We start from the raw sequence: 26,353 nt of genomic DNA, 5'->3' as shown, positions 1-26,353 counted from the left end.
AGAAAGAACAAGAGTAACCAATACTTTGTCCTCCAACATACAAAACCTCAAGTATTTCTTCTCCAGAGATTAATATGGCCTGGAGCTATGATAATTTCTGTCTCCTCAAATCTTTTTATTCACTGATAATGTTGTGCAAGGGCATGACACATTAGTGAGTGATGCCAGCAGTACAGGAATAACGAGATAAATTACAAGGTAGACATTAGAGCTCTTCGTATGTTCCTGCAGTCTAATTTAAACCCCTACCCTCTCAGTTCAGAGAGACCTGCTGCTCCAGTTCCTGGCATTGCTGGCTGAATCAGCATTTTGCCTTGATTACGGAACATGTCGTAGAATCTGTTCCACTAGCACGTTTTCTGAGACGGAAAATACATCACTCATTGCAACATATTAAAAATGTGCCTAGGTTCAGCAATAGAGATCTGCATTCAAATTTGGAAAGGGCTGAAAGAGAGAACTGAAAACCCCATAAAATTAATAAAAGTAGCTTCTCAGCTATCCCAGATGACTTTGCCTGAAATGTCAACTACATTGCCATTTCTCTACTGAAGCTGTAATAAAACTTTACAGGTGTTCAATTAAACAAAGCTTTTCCTAAAATTATGCACTTTTTTTGTTGAAAAAATTACAGAGAACATGACAAAAAATAATAATATCACAACTGGACCCCATATATCTCAAACTGGGCACTTACAATTAGTGTCTGCTTTTGAAAACTGAGGCCATATGAGAAGCAAATGAGATGTCAGAGGCAGGCGTGGAATATGAGCACTTCTGACATTGCAGTTTGGGCAGAATCCATTTGATTGTTCATTCCACCGAGTCAGCAACCATCACTCCATTGCACTGTCATAAGTCTTCATCAATTTCTAGCAATATTATTATGATTTGTCTTTCTCAAAGCAGGCAAAGGATTAAAATCAAATATCACCTGAATCTTGCTTAAGGCTATTCTTCCAAACCAGAGTTCTGGACTGCGGGATATTCCCACTACACACGTTGTGCCTCCAGAAATGGTTTGCAAGGATAGCAAACTCACCGGCTGCCCTCTGAGTCCTCGAGGCCCCTGTGGTCCTATGGGACCCATATCACCCTGAAAAGACAACAAGTATTCCGGTGAGAGAGAAAGAACTGGAGGCAAGAAAACAAGCATTTAAAAATCTTCCTGCTAAATTATGCTGTCTATGTAGTAGAGGGAAAGTGCATTAAATAAAAGTGTTACTACATCCTTGCAGTTATGTATGAGACCAGCCTTTTGAATTTATACATCTGTCACTAAATGTGGTTTGATTACAGGCAGATATCATTATTATCAGGTTATCTTAAAGCTAGGTTTCTCAGGGACTGAGATTCTCCAGTATTTCTCAAGAATTGTCTACTTTGTTTTCTCTTGAGGCAGGCTTAAGATCTGCTTCTGTGTTCTCCGAGGAGTTCCCTGAGGTGTTCCCTAAGGTCTATCTTCCATTTTGCTTTGTAGAGTACTATTTACAGCACAATAGTTTTCCAGTGATATAAGGGGGTGCAAATGAGAAACCACCTTCCCAAGTCCCATGGCAATGGCACATCAGTCACTTGGCACATTGCTCAGCTGCTGCTGAAGGATACCATGTCACCTGCAGTCTCCCAGGACTTAGTTATGTAACTGCATTTGACATGCATAATGTCAGAGGACCTGTTTTGTACCATCTCTCTTTCCTCTGAGCAGCAGCAACTTATTCCATAAGTATTTCATAAATTTCAGTGGAGCTATGCACGCAGTAAGGTACAGATTTTGCAGAGGAAGCGTGACAGAACCTGGCCCAGTGGGACCCGCAGAATGAAGTACTGCTTGGAGAGAGGTGGCAGAAAGCAGGTCTGTGGCTATGCAGCACAGCCTGGGATTCAAACAATGCAGCTTTATCTGCTTTTCCAAAGATATAGCTGACATTTAAGTGTCAGCAATGGTAAGGCCAACAGAATCTTTGTTACACTAACAATCTTTGCACAAATCATTCCCTGTGCGCTGCTGCAGTAATTTACCCTTTATTATAGTTTCTGCAGCTGTTTTAGGTCAAGGTCACTTTAAATTAAAATCTTCATTTGTCGGGGAGAATGAGATTAGTTTCTGCTCAAAATGGTAGACTTACATCCTTCCCTGGTGGTCCCTCGCGACCAGCAGGACCTGTTGCACCTGGCTCCCCCTGCAATTCAGCAAAATGAAAAAGAGTTTTCAGCTGAAGGTCAAAGACAGACAAGTAATATGACTATAATTGGTACGGAGTTTCTGCAATACTGGATTGAGCTCAGCGAAAACTTTTTGAAGCCAACAAGAACCTGGTACATCATACATGACATGGAGCTTATAAAAATAACTGAGAAGCATCTTCTGTAAGTCATGCACAAGGCAGTGCACCACTTTCCAGCAGAATATTTCCTACTGCTACTACAGTCAACTAATGTATTCATGATATAGAAACTACCATAATGAGAAAGAGATGAGGAACACCAGCACTGGATTTTTCAGCTAAGCTCCTGCAAGGAAAGCATTTCATTTCTTTGTAAAAAGCCAGAATCAGGCAGAAGGACATTCAGTTTTGTACTCTGCTTTCAGCTTTTCCCAGAACCTTTTTTGTACTGTATTATTCAGTACTGAGAGGAAACCAATTTTTCATGCAAGACTTGAGTTTTGGCTTTTATGACCCAGAGACTACTAAGTTATAGGGCTAGAGACATTTTGATTCTCATTTCTGGAAGTTCTGTCATTCAATTTCCTTTGCACTCCTGAGGTGTTTTTTGAGGACATCTGATAATTGACCAACAAGTGGAATAGGGTTCCTCAACTTGTACGTCAGCATTTCTACCAGAAGGATGGGGTTTTGAGGCGTCCTTGAAACGTTCTCACAAAGGGCTATCTCAAAGGGAGTATCAGAGCACTCAGCTCTATCAGCTGCCTCTACTTACCTGGAAGCAGAACTTCATCAGTAGGAATGAAGACAGCTGCTGTGATTTTATGTCATGGATGTGGCCCATGGAGTTGTGGTTGAAAACAATCATTTTAAACACAGACCTGTCATTGCTTCTACCTATCACCTCAGAAAGGCCAACTTCAGTTCATACAATTTTCCTCCAAAGGATCATCATGCATGTTGTACATGTTACTCACCCGGGGACCTGGGGGACCTGTATCTCCTCTCTGTCCTTTGAAACCCTACAAAAGATAATTAAAATCAATAATTAGCCATTACTCTGATGCATGAAACACTAAGAAAACTCTAGCTTGAATATATACTGAATAATCTTCCCAATTTTGCCTCAGATTACTGGGGACTGGTCAGCATTGAGCTGCCCTGTCTCAAGGAGTGGTTAGAAAGGGCCATATCACAGGATAGCTCCTTAGGCTGCAAGGCCAAGACTGTGGCATGTGCATTCTTGGTGTGACCAGCCAACAGATTGTTTAACCCCAAATTTCATTGTTCCCAACCTTTCATATGACATGTAATAGCACAAGGGCTACAGCTGTCACTATGCCTTCTGGTAGAAGGGGTGTCATGAGCTTATGTCTATTAACTTCTAGGTGAGCAACCTACTCTTCTCTAAGCATGAAGGATTTGAAAATGCCTGAGTTGGATTTTTGTTGATTACTTATTTATTTAGTCATAATGTCATGATTATTTTCTGCCAGGACAGCTCTTTTGTTACGTATCTGCATCAATAAAGTATTTCATCTATCCAACAAAAGCTATCTCATCTATCCCAGCCACAGTACAGAAGAGTGACTGGATCGAACCCTTCAGAGCAGCACTTACCGGTAAGCCTCTGGCACCATCCTGTCCTGGGAGTCCTGGTTCCCCAGGCTTTCCCTATGGGAAACAATTATGATCGTGTTAGGGAGAACCTCAGGACCCTCTCTCTGCTGTTGAAAACTCTTCCCATTTCTGTCAATTGGATGTAACAGCACTGAGAAATGTGACCACCCAGGGCTTCTCAAACAACATTGGATTCTGAATGTGCAAAAACAGTAGTGACAGACATTCCCATATGTACCTCCTTGCACTGTATGAACACTGCTTTTGAGGTTCAAAGACAGCTTAGACCCTTGGGCTGGTGCACCTTTACAGTGTTTTAATGTCAAAGATTACCAATACCTAGTCAGCACATACAAAATTATCATCTGCATGTAGAAACTAGATGTTTTGATGCAAGCACACAACTGTCTGCAGCTGCTGTAAGAAGCGCCTCTCCACATACCAGTTGTCCTAATGCAACATACAGGTTGCCTTGATGACTGGGAACTTGGCTTTTCACAGAACCACTAAATCCCTTTTCACAAGTCACTGAAAGAGGCTGGCAGTACCAGATACTAGAAGCACATTCTTCATATCACAAACATGGTTGCAAGGAATAACAGTTACTGCTCAATTTATTAACATTTCTTTTTGACTGAAAACTTCATGGCTCAGCATGTCTTCCTCACATGCAAGCATATACAAAGCAGAGAAAATCAAATATAAACTCTCCAATCCTGGAAAACAGAACTGTCAGAAAACAATCCAGAAAAGGCTTCTTTAAAGACACCTGCTTTAAACTTTTTATGTTGCATAACTTTCTACTCAAAAAATTGATCACTGGGTTTAATGTTACAAGACAACCTTCCTTCTCTGTAACATTTATGGTACCTGTAAAAGTGGAATCACTAAGTTTTTGTATACTTACGGTAGCTGTAAAAGTAAAAGAACCCAGTTTATTTTCAAAATTGCCAATGTGTGACTCTTATAAATTGCTCAAGACAATACAATCCTTCTGGTGTTAAACAAAAAACATATGCAAACAGGCTTCCTGTTCCCCCTAAGGAGTCCATAGATCGGAAGCTCCAAAAGCAATAACTGGATGCAGGCTCTGATTGCCAGAGTGAAACAGTTTTAAATTACAATACCGGTTCCCCAAGAGATCCTGGCTTGCCATCTTTGCCGTCATTCCCAGCAATGCCCTGTAAATGAAATGCAAAAAGGTATAAGGAAGGAGTCAACAGGAAAGATGGATGTGAGATTTGTTAGTGTTTCACATTGACAACTCTCCTTCATCATGGAATGTTTATCTAACCCTTATTTCTATTGCTCAGCCATAAACCTCTCCTTGCCACACGACTGGAACAGCATAAACTGTTTCCCTCTCATATATGGCAAGTCTAAGGGGTTTCCTCCATTTCAGCAATGTGAGCACTCCAATAGACTTAAAAGAGGATTCCAAAACCGGCTATTATAAATCACTATAATGCCACTATCTTCATTCAGCTAGACTACTTCACATTAGAAATAGCTCTGGCCCTAACCCTATGAAGCATAAAAAAACCCCACCCCAAAGTGTTGTATTATCATGTTTTCCAGAAGAGAAACATCTATGCCCAAGATGCATCTGATTGTGAGTCAGCATAAAGGAATTATTTCGATTGTGCAGTGAGATAAAGATGGTATTCCAGTCTATGAATTTTTATGCCTTTACACTGGAGCTATCAGTTCAATTTTGTGTTCTGCACAGAGTATTTCTTCCATTTAGGAGCTAAATAAGGAACAGGCCATTTACATGTTGGTGAATAACACCTAGTTTTAAAGCTATCAACTACAGCATCCACACTGTCCTGGACCAAGGATATATCATCAACATGACAGACATCATTACACATCATGCACAGCTTTCAAAGCACCTCAAAAATGCCACCTGTTTGTTTTACATGCCTACGTGTTTATAAGCAATGTAATGTATTGAACAAGAAGGAGCTGAATTGCACTCACTGGAAGTCCAGGCAATCCTGGTGGGCCCTGTGGACCTGGAGGGCCATCTTTACCCTGGAAAGAAGGCAAAAACACTGTGGGTCAGACAAGCCCTTCAGATGTTTCTATCTGACAAAGATTTAGCAAATGCAGAGTTTGAGAAGGGATGACTGTCAGAAGTTAGGTTTACAATCTGCCACACACCACGCAAGATTTCCTTGAATTCTTTCTGCTTCAAACTAGCGGGTTTTCTTTTCAAATAGAACATCCAGTATTAGTTATAAATTGTTACAGATGGAAAAACCATTGAAATCACTGTTAATTTTTTCTAAAGTTTATATTTAATATTGAGTTCTTAACTTCTTGCATGACATGTCCTGCCAGGAAATAGAAGGTCTATACTTTATGTATATGGAATCAGTAGTTCTAAGTTCTTCTTCACTGACAGTCCCAAGAAATCCCCTCTTATACTACAGGATTTGACAGCAGCAACTAAGGTCTTTCACATTGTCTCAACCTTGATCAGGGAACCTCCTTAGCTGTGAATTTCAGACAGCCTGTCTATGCAGTCTCTGGCTGCTGTGCTGAGTGCTCACTGATTTCCCAGCAGCCAACAGAAGGACCATCACTGGTCACTTAAGATGAAATTCAGATTGAAATGGATCTGTAAAAGGCACCTTGCTCATGTGGAAACCTTGCCTTAGAAATTAGTTACAGAATTATGCATCCTTTAACCATTGCAGCTCAACAGCATGCATTATGCAGGGAAGGTTCATTTTTCCTTTTTCAACCTGAAGTTAGTGTTAATCGGATTACTTGTCTCTATCAGGGTTTTCTGATACATTACCATAAAGCAGCATTTGAGCAAACTTCAAACGAAACAGAAGTAGCAAAATTCTTCACAGACCTTTCAAAGGTTACATCTGTACTAGTATATTCAGTGGTGTAAGGGAATATGAGTGGTTTGTGCTGTGACATCCTTCAAAAGGTTGCTGGTTCCATTTTGACAATCACTGGGCACAGTTCAGTTGTTAACCTGGCTCATGAAGCAGCCTAATAGAATTAACCATCCTAATCTAGAGGCTGAGATATTGATAGCAAGGACAGACAGAGAAGGGGTATAAAAACCTCCTTAGAGGTGAGGTTATAGACCAGATAATGGTCTGGCTAATTTTGGGTTTCCTTTGGTAAGTAAACAAAACTGCAGGAACAAAGGAATTTGTGGTTATTTGTGGGAGTCCTGCTTGCAGGTGTAAGGTTTCTTCAGGCTGAATATTTTGGGGAGCTTTCAAAGGACATTACATAGATTCCAGGCCAGCTTTATTTCACAGAGCTAAATATAGGTGAAGTTGGCCATGGAACACAACTTAGAGCTTACTGTATCTCCTGGGTTTCCTGCTGGTCCTATTGGTCCTGGTGCCCCATCTGGTCCCTAAACAAAATAAAGCAGAAACAATGTGAGTGATTAACACATTTTGTATTTTTGTCAACACACTCCCTACCACAGCTGGCAACACTAAAGTTTTCTTCAGTCACTCAGTTCAGCATTCATTCCATCATATCTTCATTCATCACAGAAAAACAGTGCCAACCTCTGCATTCAATCAGCTGGCAAAGCCAGAAATAGTCAGACATTTAAGTATGGTCCTGGCCTATCCTTCTGAAAATAGGGGATAATTAGGAAAAAGCCAATCTTATGACAAAAATAACTCTGAGGAGCAGAAATTAAGGGAAGAGTTTGAAGCACACTCTGTGGCAGTCAGACTCCTGGAGTCACGAGTCAATGCAGAGAGAGGAAAAAGTCAGCAGAAGTTGAAGAAAAAAACTATCTACGGTAACATCACATTTTGCTCTGCGTTGAGAGAAACAGTTTTACCTTGCACATTTCCTTTGACTATAAGTCTATTCACAGAGTCTTAAAGGGCAATTTAAGAGCTTTAATCCCACTGGAATAATCCTATGGCTGTTGCAGTAAGAGGTTAATATAGACACAATAAAAGTGTCTGTGTTATTAGTTTCTTCTAAAATAATGTTCAGAGGAGTGCAAATGACCCACAAAGTAGGTCCATGTGTTGTTGCATTGGCAAAGCAATCAGCATTTTTTAGGCAATGCTACCATCTGAAAATGTAATGTTAATCTAATCCTTTTTTCTGGTACCCCCTGTCATTTAGTCAGCGCGATGTAAATTTGGCTTTGAAGAGACTGTGCTGATCCCCAGAATGGACGAAGGGTGCACATTCTCAGCATGGTTGAATCAAACTGCACTGTAAGCAGCAGTATGAGTAGTGATGACTGTAGGCAAAGAAAGACAGTTTTGAAAGCAAAGTCCTTCACTAAGGAAAAGTCCTAACCCTTGGAGGGTGTAGGTGGTGATATCACAAGTAAGTGGGCCAAATTATTCCAGCCCTGCTTCTGCACCATCACACCTTTTTAAACACAAAAAAGAGTATATTTGTATCCACAGAGCAAGCAAAGATAGGAATGAGGAGGACTGTGATGGAGAGGGACACATCTAGGAGGCCTTTTAATTTAGAAGACGGGATACGAAAACTGGAGAAAATCCAGTCTCATATCACTGTCTAAAATTGAGAACTAAAATATTCTTAGATTGACTTGTTCTAGATTGACAAATTATTCCACCTATAAACATGCTACTAAGTAGTCTCTGCAGAAGAGTTTTCATGATCTTTGCCTTGCATAAAGAGAACAGCTGAAGCCTAGCATCAATTTACAGAGTGAGTTTAAACAATATGTGACAAGTGGACAGTATATTAAGTAGCAATTATCGTGAGTGGTAACTCTATGACACTCATGGGACAATTAGGAATGCATTGGAAAATAGAAATGCAATGCATAGACAGCTGGGAATGGCCCTTTCCTCCATACAGATCTTGCAACGAACTTTACTAGTAAGGAAAATACAGAACCATCTTCTTAGCAATAGAGGAACTTACAGGCGGACCAGGGTTTCCAGGAGCCCCTGCGAAGCCAGGCATTCCAGGGTGGCCCTGAAGAATGAAAAAAGACTTACTTTATGCACTACTCACATATCTAGTTGTAAAACTTTAACCAGTGATTGAACATTATATGGTATGGTAACATCAAAATGAGACAGTACACAGACAGCTGGTTATAAGGAAATAAGGGACCATTTTTTTTAAAGCAAAACCTTGGTTTTCAAAGCATGCACCTGAGAAATAAACAAAGTTAGATTTAAGGCGTGTTTTTCCTAATGTGTACTTTAGCCTGTGTTAATGGGAGATGAGAACAGATATTGTGGAATTGCATGAGGCAGGAGATCAGGCAGGAAATCAAACCTATTTAAAATATCCTACAAATCTCATTGAAGAGGTGCTGATTTGCACCTTAAGCTATTGACTCAGCTCTTGGCAAAATTAACTATGAAAGCTTGCTCTAATTTAAACCATCCTCCTCTTTCCTGTGGCATCTCAGTTCCTCCTAAGAGAGGTCATTCCTACATTCATCTTCTAGGACAAACACTGGCTTTTTCCAACCCAAAGGCACCTGACATCCTGGATCTCATCAAGGCATTATTTAGGGAAATGACTTGAGGTTTGGTAATGTAAAGTAGTGAATGCATCCAATTTAGAGGCGAGGAAACAGACCATACAGGACAGTTTTTATTTGAAATGGGGATGGAAGCCTGGGAAGGACGGCCACAGTTCCATCTTTTAGCATGACCATTTTGAGAATCATGAGTGATGAAGACCTCCCATCTTCCTTCTCTGCCTTTGAGAAGGCTATTCCTCTATAAACATTATAGGGGTTATCGATGAAGGAACGACTACAGCGATGGCACTGTTGGAAAGCACACTCTGTTTTTACCTGTTCACCTTTTTCTCCTGTGTCCCCAGTCATACCACGGTCTCCTTTAGCACCCTGACAATGAAAGAAAAAAAAAAACAAACAACAGCAATAAAACCAGCATTTCTAAGGCGCAGTCAGAACATCCATATCCACAAAGTGCCCCCCTCTTTCTCTCTCTCTTTCTGTCCTAGTGACAGCAGAACAGAGGCAGTTAACTCAAATGTAGATGTCTGTAGTATCAGTGTTTAAAGGCAAAATGAGTCTTTCACAGTGAAAAACACTGAGATGATGGCAAACAAATAATGAACAATGCCCAGAACACTATTGGCCATGGAAATAGCATGCTGGTTTACCACATGAGAGCTGGGAGATGGGGAGGGGAAAGGGCTGCTATTTACTAATTAAGAGGCCTAATTCATCTTGCCAGAACGCAAGAAGCTGCTCACAAGTAAAGATCTGCAGTTTTACTGCTCTGTTTCAGAATAGGACCGAATACTGATTTAGATGGTTTTGGTAAGGACAATGTACTATATCTTCAGAAGTGCAGAGCTCTTTGGCTTTTTCACTGCCATGAATCCTCCTAATGTGTTCAGAAGGGAGTCACAAACACTTTGTGCCTGAATCTTCTCTGGAATGTTGCAATATTTTCTTTTAACATTTGCAAAATCTGTGAATTTGCCTTTTTACTGAATACAACTTGGACTGTTTATCAATTACTCGACTCTATTTTATGGATCTGTACACTTTAAAATTTATCCTGTTACTTCACCTAAACATTCAGTCTTGCTGCCCAAATCTCTGCTTTCTTGTTGCATGTACGAAAGCAGCGGACACAGAATCAGGCAGGAAAGGGAAGAGAACAGTGTGGCTGAGTCAATACCTGCTGGTCAAACTCAAGGACAAGAAGGAACGGCACAGGCAGTGCAAGCAGGGACAGGAAACTTGGGAAGTGTATAGGGAAGCTGCCCATTGTGTAGGGATGAGATCAAAAAGGCCAACGCGCAGCTGAAGCTGAACTTGACAAGGGAAGTGAAGACCAACAAGAAGAGCTTTCACAGGCATGTCAATGAAAAGAGGAAGGTGAAAGCGAACTTACCCCCATTGATGGTTGAAAATAGTCACCTCATATCAACAGATGAGGAGAAGGCTGAGGTATTTAACAACTCTTTTGCCTCAGTCTTCACTGAAAACCACCCTCTCCACCCATCCTGGGTCATGGAACAACAAGATGGTGACCAGAGGGGTAAACCACCTCCCACTGTAGAGGAGGATCAGGTTTGTGACTGTTTAGAAAGACTTGTACTGACAGGACTAAGGGAAATTGGTATAAACTGGAGAGGGGCAGATTTACACTAGGCATGATAAAGAATTTCTTCACATTGAGAGTGATGAGGCGCTGGAACAGGTTGCCAAAGGAAGTTGTGGATGCCCCATCCCTGGAGGTGTTCAAAGCCAGGTTGGATGGGGCCTTGTGCAGACTGATTTAGTGGGACGTGTCCCTGCACACGGCGGGGCAGTTGGAACTAGATGATCTTTAAGGTCCCTTCCAACCCAAACTCTTCTATGATTCTAGGATTCTGTGACATCGAATGATTCAGACTGCCTGACACTTCTGCCTGTTATTGTCTTTATGGGTTACTAATTCTTTTGCAAATTTTATCCTGGAACATACTTTTATTTTTATCGACCCTATTTTTACTTCTGAAACTCTAGCACTCTCCCCACCACAGTTTTAATTGCAAGACATAAAATTAATTCATGAATCTCTATTAGCTTGTCCTACACTTTAATAAGATCAAATAAAAAGATGTTAAAATAACAGAAGTGGATTTAGACAGTAGGTCAGTAATACAAGGAAATCTGGAGGAAATTGTGGTGCTTCATGAAATTACTTCATCTCTCTCTATACTGTTTTATTTTGATTTATTTCAAATTAGATAGTTGTAAAGATTTTGATTGTGACCAAGCACTGGCATTAGAGCAATGAAGCTGGTGAGGGGGCTGGGGAACAAGTCTTATGAGGAGCATCTGAGAGAGCTGGGGTTGTTTAGCCTGGAGAAGAAGAGGCTGAGGGGAGACATTATTACTTTCTACAACCACCTGAAAGGAGGTTGTGGAGAGGAGGGAGCTGGCCTCTTCTCCCAGGCGACAGAGGACAGAACAAGGGGGAATGGCCTGAAGCTTCACCAGGGGAGGTTCAGGCTGGATATCAGAAAAAAAATTTTCATGGAAAGCGTCATCAGGCACTGGAACAGGCTGCCCAGGGAGGTGGTCCAGTCACCTTCACTGGAGGTGTTTAAGGAACGGGTTGATGAAGTGCCTAGGGGCATGGTTTAGGGAGTGTTAGGAATGGTTGGACTCGATGATCCAGTGGGTCCTTTCCAACCTGGTGATTCTATGATTCTATGATTCTATGATTCTATGATTCTATGATTGTGAGCAGACTGATGACAGACCCCTTCACGGCAAATGCTTGAATTGTGACATTGTTGGAATCCTTCAAACACTGTTACTTTTACGTTAGGCTACGTCCCTGGACCACTAGGCAGAAACATATAGCTGAAAGGAACCCCATATTCCTTACTATGGGGTGTTTCAGGAAACATTCAGGGTCTGTGGATAAAACCATGATAGCAGACAGTGTATACAGAGAACAGCAGCTGCATTGCATCACTCTTAATTTAAAGTGATTGCAGGATATAAGATTCAAACTGGAGAGGAACATGCAAGGTGTCTACTGTTGAGACTTTAATTTTTTCCTCATCTGGTTTAGATTGAAACGCACTATTAAACCCTTATCTCTTATCAAAATCCCAATAAAATTAAGTTCAACATCAAGAATCAAGCTTTTCACTTTCATATGTGTGTGTGTGAATAAACGGATGGTAGAAGATTGTACTGAAGGGAAATGTGTTCTTGTGGCGAGCTGTGCAGTTCTGTGTGCCTGTGGCACTACAGTGAATTACAGTGTTACCCAATAGATCAGTCCTACCTCTTTACATAGACATAGATGCCAGCATAATACCCAGTGTACTAACAAGTCACAAATAAGTTTTCATTAGACAACTGAAGAAGAAAACCAACCAACCTTTGGGCCATCCAGCCCAGGTGGGCCTGCAGGACCTCTGGGTCCAACATTCCCCTGAAATGGAGAAGAGGTACAAGTAAACACTAGTTCAGTTCATTAACTCCATAGTCATCTATAAAGGATTCAGTAGGTTGTTGATAAAAAAAAAAAAAAAAAAAAAAGAAAAGAAAAGAAAAAAAATTAAACATATCATAAGGAAAACAAGGTTACACTACATCCAAGGCACGGTCACTTCCTGAGCTCTCTTACCATTTTCCCATCCTGGCCATCTCTACCTGGTGGTCCTCGGAGACCTTTATCACCTTTGAAACCTGGGATGCCCGGCAGTCCTGGTGGTCCAGGAGGGCATTCACTGCACACATCCTAGGACAGAATAGAGAGAAATGAATTAGCAATTAACTGGAGATACTTAGCAGATCCTACACTCATTACGAATGCAGCAGTGTGCTGCTAGTATAATACATAGGCCTTTGCAGTTTGGCCACACTGTGTGGATCTGGGTTACTTTGTCTTGCAGAACTGAAATGAAGACAGTGTGGAGAAGAGCAAGAATCAGCAGCGGAGCTCACACATGCTCCCATGGAGAGTTTCCTACCTGTTCTAGTTGGACAGGTCCTAACTGATATCCAGGATCAAAAAACAAGGAAAAGCTCTTTCTAATGAGCAGAGCAGAGCAGAAGGGCAGAATCATTTCCCTTGACCTGCTGGTCACACTTCTTTTGATGTAGCCCACAATATGGTTGGCCGCCTGGGATGCTAGTGCACATTGCCAGCTCGTGTCCAGCTTCACATCCACCAGGACCTTCAGGTCCTTCTCTGCAGGGCTGCTCACGATCTCTTCATCCCCCAGCCAGTATCAATACTGAGGGTTGCCGTGACCCAGCTGCAGGACTTTTCATATTGCCTTGTTGAACCTCATGAGGTTTTCACAAGCCCACTTCCCCAGCTTGTCAAAGTCCCCCCTGGGTGATATCCTGTCATTTGGGGGTGTCAACCTCACCACCATCTTGGTGTCATCTGCAAACTTTTGAGGATGCTCTAGAGCCTATCATCTACACCACCGATGAAGATATTAAACAACACAGATCCTAAAACAGAACAGGTGCCACCAAATAGTTCATCCATTTACTTAAAGTATTGAGTGTTTAAGAAACATCCAGACCAATAGAACCTAATGCTATCTGAGATTTCAAGGTGCTGCTTTATATAGATCTGTACGAAATGTGGAGTGAAAAAACAACAAGCAGAAAGAAAACACAAGGCATATGAGTGTGTTTAATCATAATATAATCAAAGAAAGAAAACAAAGGAACATCAAAATGGCATCTTGTACCCAAGAATCAGTCTCTTGCTACTGTCCTGATCAGAAATCTCAAGCAATATTATACAGTGAAATCTCCAGAAAAATACTTGGCTCCGTAAGGAAGCTACTTCTTCAATGAAGGCATTTCAGAATAGAAATCTTAAAAGGGCCCTTTCATTAATGGGGCTGGTAAAATAAAAAGATATTTGGTTAGTGTCTTTTTATTAATAAGAAAGGATTTCTTGCCATGTCCCAAGACTCCTTAAAAATCTCCAAACTCAGTCCATGTAAATTTGTAAAGATTTTGCAGTCAACATCTATCAAATACTGACTTATTTCCCAGACAACTCTACATGGAGAGTAAAAGCAGACAGACAGATTGTCACTTTTGAGACATTGGTGTATCTGAGGTTAATTACTTGCATCCTTTTAGATGCAATATGCAAATTGACTTTGCACTCACAGCTGAAACCTTTGCAATCACTGTTGAATCTCTATGTTAAAAATCAGACATTTTATTAAAATGGTTTCCATTTTCTGGCTTAGGTGATACAACTTGTCAGTATTTATTTCTCCTTGGGAATGCATTCCTTGGAAAGAGCTGAAAAAGCCTCGTAGCTTTTGGAACGTACATCATGTTATAAAGATCTTTGTAGATCATTTCACTGCTGGGAACAGTCAAAAGGCATAGGATGTTTATCTCAGCATGTGTTTTAGTGTCCAAATACCCATGCAAGTAGGAGACCTGTAAGTTTCAAGTTTTGACAGTGTTTAAAGGCACCTCTGGCGCTTGTAGCTCAGACATTTTCCCCTCACAGTCTGATAGTCAATCTGAATCAAGCATACAGAGAAACTCCCACCACCACAAAAGTCTGATTACCTTTACTAAGAGATTTATGTCCTCTGGAGAGAGCAGGGGTGAGGAACCCTGTGGAATGAAAAATCCATTATCTCAGGCAATTTAAAAAGGCATCAAGGTACAAGATATTTTTCTGAACATGCTTATAGACACCCATTTGTTTCCCTTGCCCTGCCTAGGACTCACGGGGCCAAACACATACTTCCTGCCCTACATTATCAAGGCACTTCATCACTCCTAGGAGGAGTCCTTGCTGCCCTGGCTTTTCCTTACATGCAGGATATCCATTTATTTTCATACTGTTTCCAAGCTATTACAGATATTTTTTTCACAATCTGTTAGCAGTTCTTAGTGTTTTTCCAGTTGCTCCGCTGGGAAGAGCAGCAGTGGAAATGCACTGAAATGTACTTCTGCAGTAAAGTATACAGGTGGAAACTGAGTTAAAAGTAAAATGTAATGTAGAAGTGAAGTTACGTACTGGTTTTCCTGGAGGTCCTCTTTCCCCTGGATTTCCAGGTAGACCCTACAGATCAATAGAAAGAAAAAAATTGTGAAATTATCGTGCAATAATCCACTGTTCTGGACTAGCACACATTTTTACTTCCTGCCACTGAGGACTACTACTCCCTGCATGTGAGAAACTGTAAACTTTAAATGTCTACAACTTTAACATCCTCTGCACACCTCCTAGAGGTCACTTATCTACTATGTGACCTTGTTAAATTTGTTGAAGTCACACAGACTGAAATTGCTTTAGCTTGTCTTGTGGTCACAGGAAATATAATTAATCACAATAGTGTGAAGGATGAGGCTTTAAATCCATGAAAATCACTGTAACATGCAAAATCAAGACCTGGCTTCACACAAGCCTTCCAAATAGGGCCCTTGCAACTGAAATAGCAGTACATCTTTTTAGGTGTTTTTTTTTTTGTTTATTTGTTTATTTGTTTGTGAGGGTGTATTGGTATAAGTTTTCATGAGATGAAGGCATAGAAACGACCAGCATCCTTAGAAATGAAGGTCGAGGAAGTGGTGGTTTGGAAAAAGATCACACACACAACATGGGCATCTCTTGCCCATCATTAGCAAGTCATTAGTTTATTAAATAATAATAATAATAATAATAATAATAATAATAATAATAATAGAGAAAGCCAAACCTAAACAAAACTAAAGATTATTTTAAAATCTTTGCATAAAGTAATGCTCACACGAGAAGCCCAATCTTTTAAACAGGACAGCCCGCCACTGTTTAGAAGGAGACAGAAATCTGCATTGCAAGGATCCTGGGTGTTTTAAGTTATATTGGTTGAGATTTCCCAAAAATACTCTCTACTAAATTCCTGTATCCAGCTGGCCCATCACCCTGTCTCATCATTCAAGCATATGCATGTTCTATCCATACCAAGTATCTTAAAGAACATACAAAATATCTTCTGACTATTTTAACCACATACAAAAGTATGTGACCATTTTTGCATCTGCAGGAACAGTTTCTACTGTCCATTTAAAAGCATCTTATCTGTGTTCAGTTTTCTTCATTGTACAGTAGGACCCACTTGGAGAGGTCTCTGGGATGGAGGCATATTCTTCACCCAGGATGTTATTTGAGATGTTGAAGACATATGTAGTGGTTTTCAACCAGTCTAGGCTCAGTAGAGGCTACCTATGGGACCCTGAGATTATTCAAAATTTTCATCTGGAAAGCTCCTTTTAAGTTTGGTCAAATGCTTTGCCAGAAAAGTCATTAGGCATTCTGTCACTCACTTTGTCTGAGGTTCCTTCATTGTCTCAAATCAGTCCATTGTATTATTTAAGCAGACACCACATGGGGAGTAACTTGGCTACCTGGGGATTAATGACTTAAGTGCATGGTGTGTGCATACTGGTGAAGTCATGATATCCTGCTAAACCATAATTATAGAGCAAACTTGAATTTCATCCTTTTATCTTGCTTATGACTTAAATCCTGTACCTCTTGCTAGAGGAGAGAGAAAATGGGAAAATATATTAATTGTTCTTTTCCTGTATGTACATTAAACACTTCTGGGTGAACAACAACCCTTCAGTTATTTTGACTTTCTAAGAGATGAACATGAAACAAGAACTGAAGCGGAGCTAAAGTAGACCTGAAGTAGCACCAAAGTCCAAGGATGAAAACTTGTTTCCCAGAGAACTAAACCTTCTGCAGTTGATAACCAAAAGGTGAAGGAGATTCTTAGCTCACAATTCCCCACATATGTCAGTATGGAGAACTGAGTAAATATAAGGAAATATTACAATCATTTATAGTTTTGCTCCTTCCAGAGAGCTGCAATGTGACTGTAGAAGATTGTGGAGTGCTCCCAAAGTCCCATTTCTTTCACACATGCTAATTGTCAGGTCATGCTTTCGACACACTCTTCACTGTGGTTCTCAACCACTTCTGCAAGTGGGAACAGGGTTGCCCAAATAAAGATTACATAGATCTTATATTCCCAGACCTACTTTGTTCAGGAAGACTCTCACAGGACTTGCTTTAAGCAAATACTTGAGCTATGAGAATCATCCTGGCTCAGAAAGCAAAACAGAAACAGATTCAGAAATGTCTTTCATGTTGATTATTAACATAGCTATGAATAAACTGTTTCTACCATGGGGTTTGCTTTTTGCTTAGGGATCTGAAACATGACAAGGTGGTAGAATCTGAGCATTTAAACAAGGTTTATTAAAAAATATAGGAAAAGAATTCTTACTTACGAGAAAAGGCACACAAGAAGGGAGTGACTAAAAATAAAATCCTGGCAAAGATTTAAGCATAGCTGTGATATCCACATGGTATCAGATTGCCTTGAGACAAAAAAGGATGGACCTACTTTCTTGAATGCTGTATGATATGGAGCTGGTGATGTCTTTAGCAGGGTGCAAGCAGATGAAGATGAAAAATTAAAGTATGTGCCATGGCTGATGAAACTGGAAGTCACTGCATCTCCAAAAAAAGTCAAGTAGTTGAAAGGTACAAGTCTGCAAAAAGAGAGCATCCCTTGGAGCACTGTTTGAACTGAAATGAACAAACCAGATGTAGGTTGATGGCACTTCAGTATGTTGTATTAATAGAGAATGGGCAACTGGAAGGAGAGTATGAAGCACAGGAATGATTGTTGAGCTGTAAAGGCCTGGAGTTAGAAAAGGCAGATAGCAAGGGACAAACTGCAGATATTGTTTAAGGCAGAACAAAAACACTAGAAGGAAGGCACGGAGGGTATAACTGCATCTAACAAGCTGACTAACAGGGGAGGACACTGGAAAAGAGAAAGCCAGAAAAGAAAAAAAGAACTTAAGAGTCTGTCTCAAAAAGAGAGCTACTGCATGGCACTGAAAAGAAGCCGTGCTAATGCTATATAGAAATATGTGCAAATGCAAACAACCACCACTAGAAAGCTCATAAAGTTTCAACGCTTTCAGGAGTTTGCAGCCAACATTGGCTGGCACAAAGCAGACAATCCAGTGAGTGGTACAGCATACCACTGCAGGAAAAAGCTGTCAACAATGAGGAGGTGTGATGCACAGGGTCTGAATTTCTCTATCGGCCTGCAAAACCTACCAGATGGTAATGAGCTTTCACTGGGAACTAATGGAAGTTGTGCAGATGACAAACTGAAAAAACAAAGATGTACTTGAAAATAAAATAAAGAGAAAGTGTATAAGGCAGCAGACACACAGGGAGACTAAAATTGTAGTCTTCTGTTAGGAAAGTAGTATTAAAAGACTGAATGTAAAATGCAACAGAATCATAGAATGGTTTGAGTTGGAAGGGGTCTTAAAGATCATCCAGTCCCAAGCCCCCTGCCAAGGGCAGGGATACCTTCCACCAGATGAGATTGCCAAAAGCTTCATGCAACTTGGCCTTGAAAGCTTCCAGGGATGGGGCATCCACCATTTCTATGGGTAACCTGTTCTAGTGCCAATAGTTTAAATAGTTTACTAGTTCTGTGAGTAAAAGGCCAGTTGGAGGTTTACTGAGTGTACTCTGATTTGGGGTGTTATGAACCCTAAAACACATGCAAAGGCTGCTTAGAACTGGCCTTCTAACTGTATGGGAAAATCAACCCCAAAGCAGAAAACTCTTCTTTTCAAATCCAATGGCAGAAATGTATGCACCCACGAAGTTTTTTTAATTATGGGAATAAAAGCAGCAGGAGATTAACTTCCTGGTAATACTGGAACTTAAGTTATCAGAAATAATTAACATAATTAAAAAGTGATTAATTTAATGTTTATGTTAATTAAAATTATCATAATCAAAATACAGAAAGAGCGTATTAAATGGATGTCCTCGGCAATAATGGCAGGACAAGAGAATGCCTCATGCTGATTGTTTTCTACTCTAAGGGAACTACAAAGGTATGTTGAACAGAAACATTTAATCTCTCAGCAGACAGGCAAAGGAGAGTGGATGCTTTCTTCGGAATGCGTTGTGTAAGGGTAGGTGGCAGGAGACTGTCTGCTCCTGTAGGCGTATCTGCTCAAGGACCTTTATTCAGTGCAACAAAGGAAAATAAGGAGGAAGCCGTAAACAAGAATATACAGGGACACAAACCTGACCAACAAATGATAAGGGAGACAAAGGTGGAAATCAAACCTGGTCAGTAACACTCATTGATAAGAGCCTTTAGGAGTGTGGGAATTTTTATTCAAGCAAGTTTATCTGATTCATGACCTTGCCAATTTGGAAACAAAGAGAAAAGGAGGAAATCAGAAACAAAATACACCATGCATAGACCTGACATGAGAAAAACCTCAGCACTCAAACTAATTGATGGGCTATCAAGAAACCATCAGCTGTACTTCGAGGAAGATCAATATGGACTTCACAAGTGTTAAGATTGTAAACCAGAGGAACCTTGAACTGGGAAGGCAGCAGGAATTAAGAGAGGAACAAGAATTGATAGAGTAGACAGATGCATGAGGGGACTTGCAGGGGAAGCAGGTCCGCACGTGTGCCTGGTGCCAGTTGCTAGGGCGCTGAGTATTTGCATACTCCCTAATCCTGTTGTACATGGCAGATGCACGTGTATCCAACAACAAACATCAAGCTGGACCAGCTGGCGAGTAGAAGGATCTTGGGTCTGGGCTGAAATACCTGGTAGGTGGGTGTATATGCTGGTGTGCACAGAGGGAACAAGGGTAGAGCGTATTAGGGATGAGAGCATGAAATTGTGGGTGTTTGCAGTGAGGATCAGGCTGGATCAGCCACCAAGGAGGGGACCTATGGACTAGATAAAAGAGTCCAGGATCCAGGCAGTAGTGTCAGGTAGACAGAGGGGTTGTGCTGATGCTCCAGGGATCTGAAAATATGTATGGAATTCTGAACCTTGGGCAACGTTATTGCAAAAAATATGGCTCGTGTTTTGGGGCACTAGAAAGAGGCTAGAATAGTGCAACAACATAAAACCAATCTATTCATCTATGGGAGATAATTCTGGTCAAAGCTATTGCAGAAGAAGCATTGACTCTTCCACTTCCCCAAATACAGCTGTAAATCTGACTGGGCAATATAAGGGGATACAACAACTTGTAACAGAAACATTTCCTAGAGCATCTGATGAGTCTGTAACTGGAAAAATATAGCTGAGAATAACCTTACATATGTAAATGTGATTTAAACGAATTATTCAGTCACAGAAAAAACATGGAATATACTTGCAAAATCCACAGCAAAACACAAGACATTGAGGCAAGTCATTAAGGATATTACTACCAAATGCTTCAGAACTGCATGGCAAGTTCATATTAGCAATTCAAATTGGAGCTTTCTTAACTGATGATACACTGTTTAAACACAACAGAGTACAAAACTGGGCATGCTTGAAAGAATACAGGAATACTACATTGATACACAAGAGTGCAAAAGCAGAACAAAACAATCTTTTGTACTAGTCATAAATGAAAGTGGAGATCAAAAAACTATAAATGCATGATCTTGTCAAAACAGGTATCCTTGCTGTTATTCCAAGAAATGTTAGAATGTGCCCTGTAGTTACATTAACAGTTCCTGAAACACAAGCAGAATTTCTTAAGGGATGATCAACCAAAATACAGAGAACACCTAAAAGACATATGGAGTGCAATTAAAACAGTGTATTAGAGGATGTGTTTTATAAGAGCCACAAGGATTGGTTCTGTTTGGGTAATTTTCTACAGGGAAAAAAAAAGATGTGACAACTGTAGTATTGTCTCTCCAAGAGCTGACCAGTCACCACTGATCTGAGTACAGCCAGAAAGAGACTAAGAAAATCTGGCTTCAGCACTCTCCTCACGCAATAGTTACTATAAACTCATCTATTTTATCTCCTGCTTAAAACCTCTACATTTTAAATCGCAGACTTCTGAGATGAGATGAGGAGCTCTAGGGACAGTCAGCAGGACACGATCAATCCCAAATCTTGGCTGCTCAGGGACACAGCGTGATGAAACCAAAGGACTATCTCTATTATCATGGGTCCTAGAGGAATACCCTGGCCATAATAATTTATCTTGTGGCAAAGGAGGTGGGAAGAAAAGTAGACCTTCTTCTCCAAATACTGCCAGATGAAAGGACATCCATCCTATAGGAAAGTTCACCATTTAGGCCAGCTGACGTACATCAGGAAAGCTACACTAGAGTTGAAAATTGCTTGTCGTGAACTTCGTGAAAACTAGTGCCCATTGCAGACATGACAGCAACATAAGGCAGCGCTGAGGAGAGAGGTTACAAAAGGCCACTGACCCTTCCCCATAGCATTCTTTCAAGAGGCACAAATGCAAAGATCAAGCTTTTCAAAGTTTTCAGAGCTCCCTTGCTGGTTCTCCTCCAGGACGGGTTTCCACATCACAAAGCTGGCTGACCAGCAGAGAAAAATGCCTCTCTTCTTTCTGATTTAACACTGTGACAAACCCAGGCAACCTGAGGGGTCAGCTTTCAAGCTGTGAGTCTGTCACGTTTTTCTCTATTCCTCAGCTCCATGACTCACCCACTGAGATGGCAGGAGTGAGGACAACACCCCAAGAGGTTAAAATGTCATCTCTCATGCACAGCAGCAGCAGCAAAATGAACTCATAAAGAGCTTTTTAACAGCTGTGACCCTGTTTTCACAGAAATATTGCAGATTACTTATTTCAGTGGCTTCTGAGAAGTTCCTAGACAGCTTAACAGTCATCCTTTTCCACTGTGCAATCATTCCCCAGTGTACGCTGCCAAGACCCTTCTCCAGAGTAATTTTAAAATGGTTCAGTGGTAAAGTCCACCACTTTCCTTGGTATATGACTCCTTACCGTAATTGTTTTTTCCCCTGACTTCCTACATGTAAGAGCTCCACTTTTGCAAATCATCTCCCTTGGACCATTCCAGTGACACTCAGTGACTGCAGTTGAGTATGAGCACAATTTTTAGGGAAATTAGATTCTAGCATTGTCAAATTTACACTCCTGTTTTACTTACATCCTGGCCAGGAGGCCCCTGTGGTCCAGGGATACCAGGTACACCTCGGGGACCCTGGTAGGGAGAGAACAGACAAACCCACTAATATGAACAGCATTTATCACAACCCAATAATTATTGGAGAAAAAATTAACTAGTGGTTAAATAAACCATGAAAGAGTTTAAGAAAAAAAACCCTAAATCTCACATTGTGTTATCACAGTATCAGTCATTTCTGTGCCTCAAGAGACTTCATGTGCATCAGTAAAGTCAAGCCTCACACGCTTTTGTTGGAAAGGTAATGCCATTTTATAGGAGGCAAGTTTATGAACAGGGAGAAAATATAACTGAATACATGACTATAGAAGACAAGAGAAGATTCAGTTCCTCGGTGTCAAGCTAGTGCTCTAGCTATGACTGGCTGTCACGTTGGAAATTCATGCCATCATATGTATATTTGAGACCACAGTATATAGTTATTTCTTTCACACCAATTGATTGCATCCTTCTAAAACCTTATGTTGAGGAGCTAGATGTGTTTGGTGAATACTTAAATGCAGGGTTTTCTGTAAGACTTAGAGAAAAAAACTGCTTAAATTTTATTTTTTTAAAAAAATCTCTAAGGCCTTGCTGTAAGGCATAGCAATATGCCTTGAATTATGTGCCTTGAAATATTCTTTCTGAATGAAGGGCTAAACAAGTGACTCATTCTTTCTTTTCTAGGACTGTATTGACAGGTAGGGAAAAGTTGTCACCATGTCAAGAGTCTCGATCAACTCTTTTTCGCAATCCAATAGAGCAGACAAGTAGCTGGTATTTCACAGTTCACTTGGGAGGGTCAGTCAGCCTGTGACTCTACCATCCTTGAGCAAAAAGAAACTAATTAAACATGCCATTGTGAAACCTTTGGTTGTTCCCTTTTTATAAATTACCAATTAATGTGGTTGTTCCCTCCCTGTAAAATCTGAGTGTAGTTAGAAAGACATACTGTACCAATGACCCTTTGTCTCCTGGGGGTCCCACAGGGCCCTGCAAACAGAAAAGACACAGTAATAAAAACACTTAAAACTAACAACCGCCCCTTGGTTGACTAGGGTGGGTCCTGAAGCACCAAGATAAAAAAAATTTGGAGAAGCAAGGGTGGGGAAAAGGAGCAAGTCTGACAGGCTGCTCACACATACAGTGTTGCTTTGCAGTACTTGCAGCAGGATGTTTAAGGGGAAGCACCAGAGGCAGAGTACGGAAGAAACTGAAGTGGATCATGGAGGAAAAAGTATGAGAAAAAAGGAGAGAGAAAGGGACTAGAAAGGTCAGCTGTATGCTAACATGATGCTTGTCTGACTGAGCCTGGCACTACATCAGCACGGTCATAGAATCACAGAATGATACAGTATCTCAAGTTGGAAGGGACCCATAAGGATAACTGAGTCCAAATCCCTTCTCTCAGGACTACTTAAAACTATACCATATGACTAAGAGTTTTGCCCAGGTACTCCTTGAACTCTGACACATTTGGTGCCATGATAATTTCTCTGGGAAGCCTGTTCCAGTGAGCAACCACCCTCTCAGTGAAGAATCTTTTCCTAGTGTTGAAACGGAACTTCGCCTGATGCTGCTTCATTCCATTCCCTCATGTCCTGTTGCTGGTCATCAGAGAGAGGAGATTAGCACCACCCCCTCTGCTGCCCTCCTTGAGGAAGTTGTAGACTGTGATGAGTTCACCCCTCATCTTTTGTTCACCTTCCGGATGAACACGCCAAGTAACCTCAGCCGCTCTTTGTAAGTCTTGCCCTTGATGCCTTTCACCATCTTTGCTGCCTTCCTCTGGGCACATTCTAACAGTTTGATGTCCTTCTTATACTGAGGCACTCAAAACTGCACACAGTACTCAAGATGAGGTTCCATCAGTGCACAGTAGAATAGGACAAACACGTCCCTTGACTGGCTCGCTGTTTGCGCTTAATGCACCTCAGGATATGGTTGGCCCTTTTAGCTGCCAGGGCACACTGTTGACTCATTCAACTTGCCATCAACCTAGACACCCAGATCTCTTCTTCCAGGGCTGCTCTGCAGCTTCTCATCCCCCAGTTTGTGTGTATAACCAGGATTACTCTGTCCCAAGTGGAGAATTCTGCATTTTCTATTGTTAAATTTCATGAAGCTGGTGATTTCTCAGCTATCCAGTCTATCCAGACCTCTCTGTAAGGCCTCTCTACCCTCAATGGAGCCCACAGCTTTGCCTGGTTTAAAATCATTACCAAACTTACTTAATGTGTATTTGATTCCTGTGTCCAGATAATTTATAAAAAACATTAAAGAGCATAGGCCTTAGAATTGAGCCCAGGGGAACCTAACTGTTGATAGGCTGCCAGCCTGATATAACCCCATTTTCTATATTCTCATTAAATCCTATTTGTAACTTTCTTCAGCAGGGGTGAGCTCATGAATCTGAGCCTGTGTGGTTGAACCTTAGGGATCTTCAAATCAGATGAGCTGGTAAGTTTGAAAGGTCTAGGTGCCAGCAACTGGGTTGCAAGACTGTGAAACCAGGGGGCTCCCAGGTCTGGGGGCCAGCAACAAGAGGACACCGGAGCGCAGACGTCTAGGTACTAGGCAGTGTGGATGCCCAAGATCAGCTGCTGGAAAGATCCATATTTCATGCATATATTCCAAAAATGGCCTTCAAACCTCATCAGCCAGAGAGGAGAAGTAGGATTGAGAACCTCTTGTTCATGTCACCATCCCTTGGAGATGCTTAAAAGGCAGGTAGATGAGGTGCTTGGGGACATTATTTAGTAGTGGACAGGTATGGCTGGAGTTGATGATCTCAAAGGTCTTTTCCAACCCAATGATTCTATGATTCTGAGAGTGCTGTTTAGGTTTATCTGAGCATTGATAGAGACATTGTTCCCTGCATTGGTCTGCGTGGCCACATGCATGTATACATGTGCATTGCATATGCAAATGCCTGTTGGTAATACATGTTCAGCCTTGCTGCTGGCTCGACCTGGAGACACAGAACCACAGCACCTTTACATCTAGTGGGCTAGGACAGGACAATTTCCCCAGGTCCTGAAGACCACTGTATTCAGCTACCTCTAACACAAGGAAGAGCATCCCGTGAGGCCTGTATGCTTTTAAAAGGAGGTCAAAGCAGAGAGTCCAGTGGGCTTCCATATGCTGTTCATTTGGGGATACAACTTAAAAAGTTGCAGCTGAGTAGGGCGAGCCACCAGAAGGTATTCACTTCTATAGGAAGACCATAGAAGTGATGAAGTGCCCATATCCACCACGGATGAGTCAAGATGATATTCCAAAAACACCCAAAACAAAGCTTGACCTTGCATCTCTGGGGCTGTGTTTGAATAAATTGGCTCACACTATGACTCCTTTCCCTTTGGTTTCTATTTCAGGCACACTAATTCACTAATCCTCATACAGTCCTCCATGCAAGACATCTTAATGCTCTACTTAAGTAAAGGTTAAATTCTGAACCCATAGAAATATGAACATGGCAAGGCAGAGCAAGAGCAAAACCTTTCTACTTAGGCAAGCACATGCATCCATTAGGGAAATCCAGCATAAGCATGTGAATTCACCCTGTTTCTCCAAGCTTCTCCCTCTTCTGCTTACGGTTCATTTGGGAAGAACACAGTCTGCTAATACACAGCTTATGGCTCAGTGTTATGTAAATAGGAATTCAATATTTTAGCAGATAAAGTGAAAAAAATCTCATCTATATATACTTTTTACACGGGGAGCAAAGCCCAAGAGAGGTTAAGGGTACAGAGGAAACAGGGTGAGGATTCCAATTAAAAAGAGTTGCTGGCTCTCAGATCTGAAACTGAAAGCATTATACACACAATTTTGTCACTTTGCTAAAAAGAGTATAGGCTGACACCTTTAATTCAGTGTGCAATATGCACTGAAGCAGCTCCACTGACTTTATTCTATTTTTTTCTGTGGGACTTATTCTTTGTGAAAGCCTGGTGGATTCAAGGTTACACAGTGTTCTTCAAATTCCAAAGTCTTTGCACTGTATTTGAATATATTATTCAGTAAAAGCAAATATTAAGTCAAACTACA

The 26,353-nt window shown here is 41.0% G+C and overlaps 1 protein-coding gene across 1 annotated transcript in view; it reads right to left on the bottom strand.

Annotated features, from left to right (window-relative positions):
* COL22A1 (collagen type XXII alpha 1 chain) overlaps positions 1 to 26,353 on the bottom strand; it is a 229,564-nt gene that overhangs the window by 15,111 nt on the left and 188,100 nt on the right. The window contains exons 42-56 of the mRNA XM_054060475.1: positions 23,261 to 23,296; positions 22,289 to 22,342; positions 15,308 to 15,352; positions 14,851 to 14,898; positions 12,917 to 13,030; positions 12,668 to 12,721; positions 9,598 to 9,651; positions 8,706 to 8,759; positions 7,129 to 7,182; positions 5,772 to 5,825; positions 4,916 to 4,969; positions 3,789 to 3,842; positions 3,146 to 3,190; positions 2,130 to 2,183; positions 1,043 to 1,096 (exon numbers count right to left, since the gene is read on the bottom strand). Coding sequence (XP_053916450.1) covers positions 1,043 to 1,096; positions 2,130 to 2,183; positions 3,146 to 3,190; positions 3,789 to 3,842; positions 4,916 to 4,969; positions 5,772 to 5,825; positions 7,129 to 7,182; positions 8,706 to 8,759; positions 9,598 to 9,651; positions 12,668 to 12,721; positions 12,917 to 13,030; positions 14,851 to 14,898; positions 15,308 to 15,352; positions 22,289 to 22,342; positions 23,261 to 23,296 — 828 coding nt within the window. The remainder of the gene's footprint in view (positions 1 to 1,042; positions 1,097 to 2,129; positions 2,184 to 3,145; positions 3,191 to 3,788; positions 3,843 to 4,915; positions 4,970 to 5,771; positions 5,826 to 7,128; positions 7,183 to 8,705; positions 8,760 to 9,597; positions 9,652 to 12,667; positions 12,722 to 12,916; positions 13,031 to 14,850; positions 14,899 to 15,307; positions 15,353 to 22,288; positions 22,343 to 23,260; positions 23,297 to 26,353) is intronic.

Source organism: Cuculus canorus, chromosome 2, assembly GCF_017976375.1.
Source record: "Cuculus canorus isolate bCucCan1 chromosome 2, bCucCan1.pri, whole genome shotgun sequence".
NCBI lineage: Eukaryota > Metazoa > Chordata > Aves > Cuculiformes > Cuculidae > Cuculus > Cuculus canorus.
Note: the sequence above shows the minus strand (reverse complement) of the source record. Positions and strands in the feature narration are given on the sequence as shown.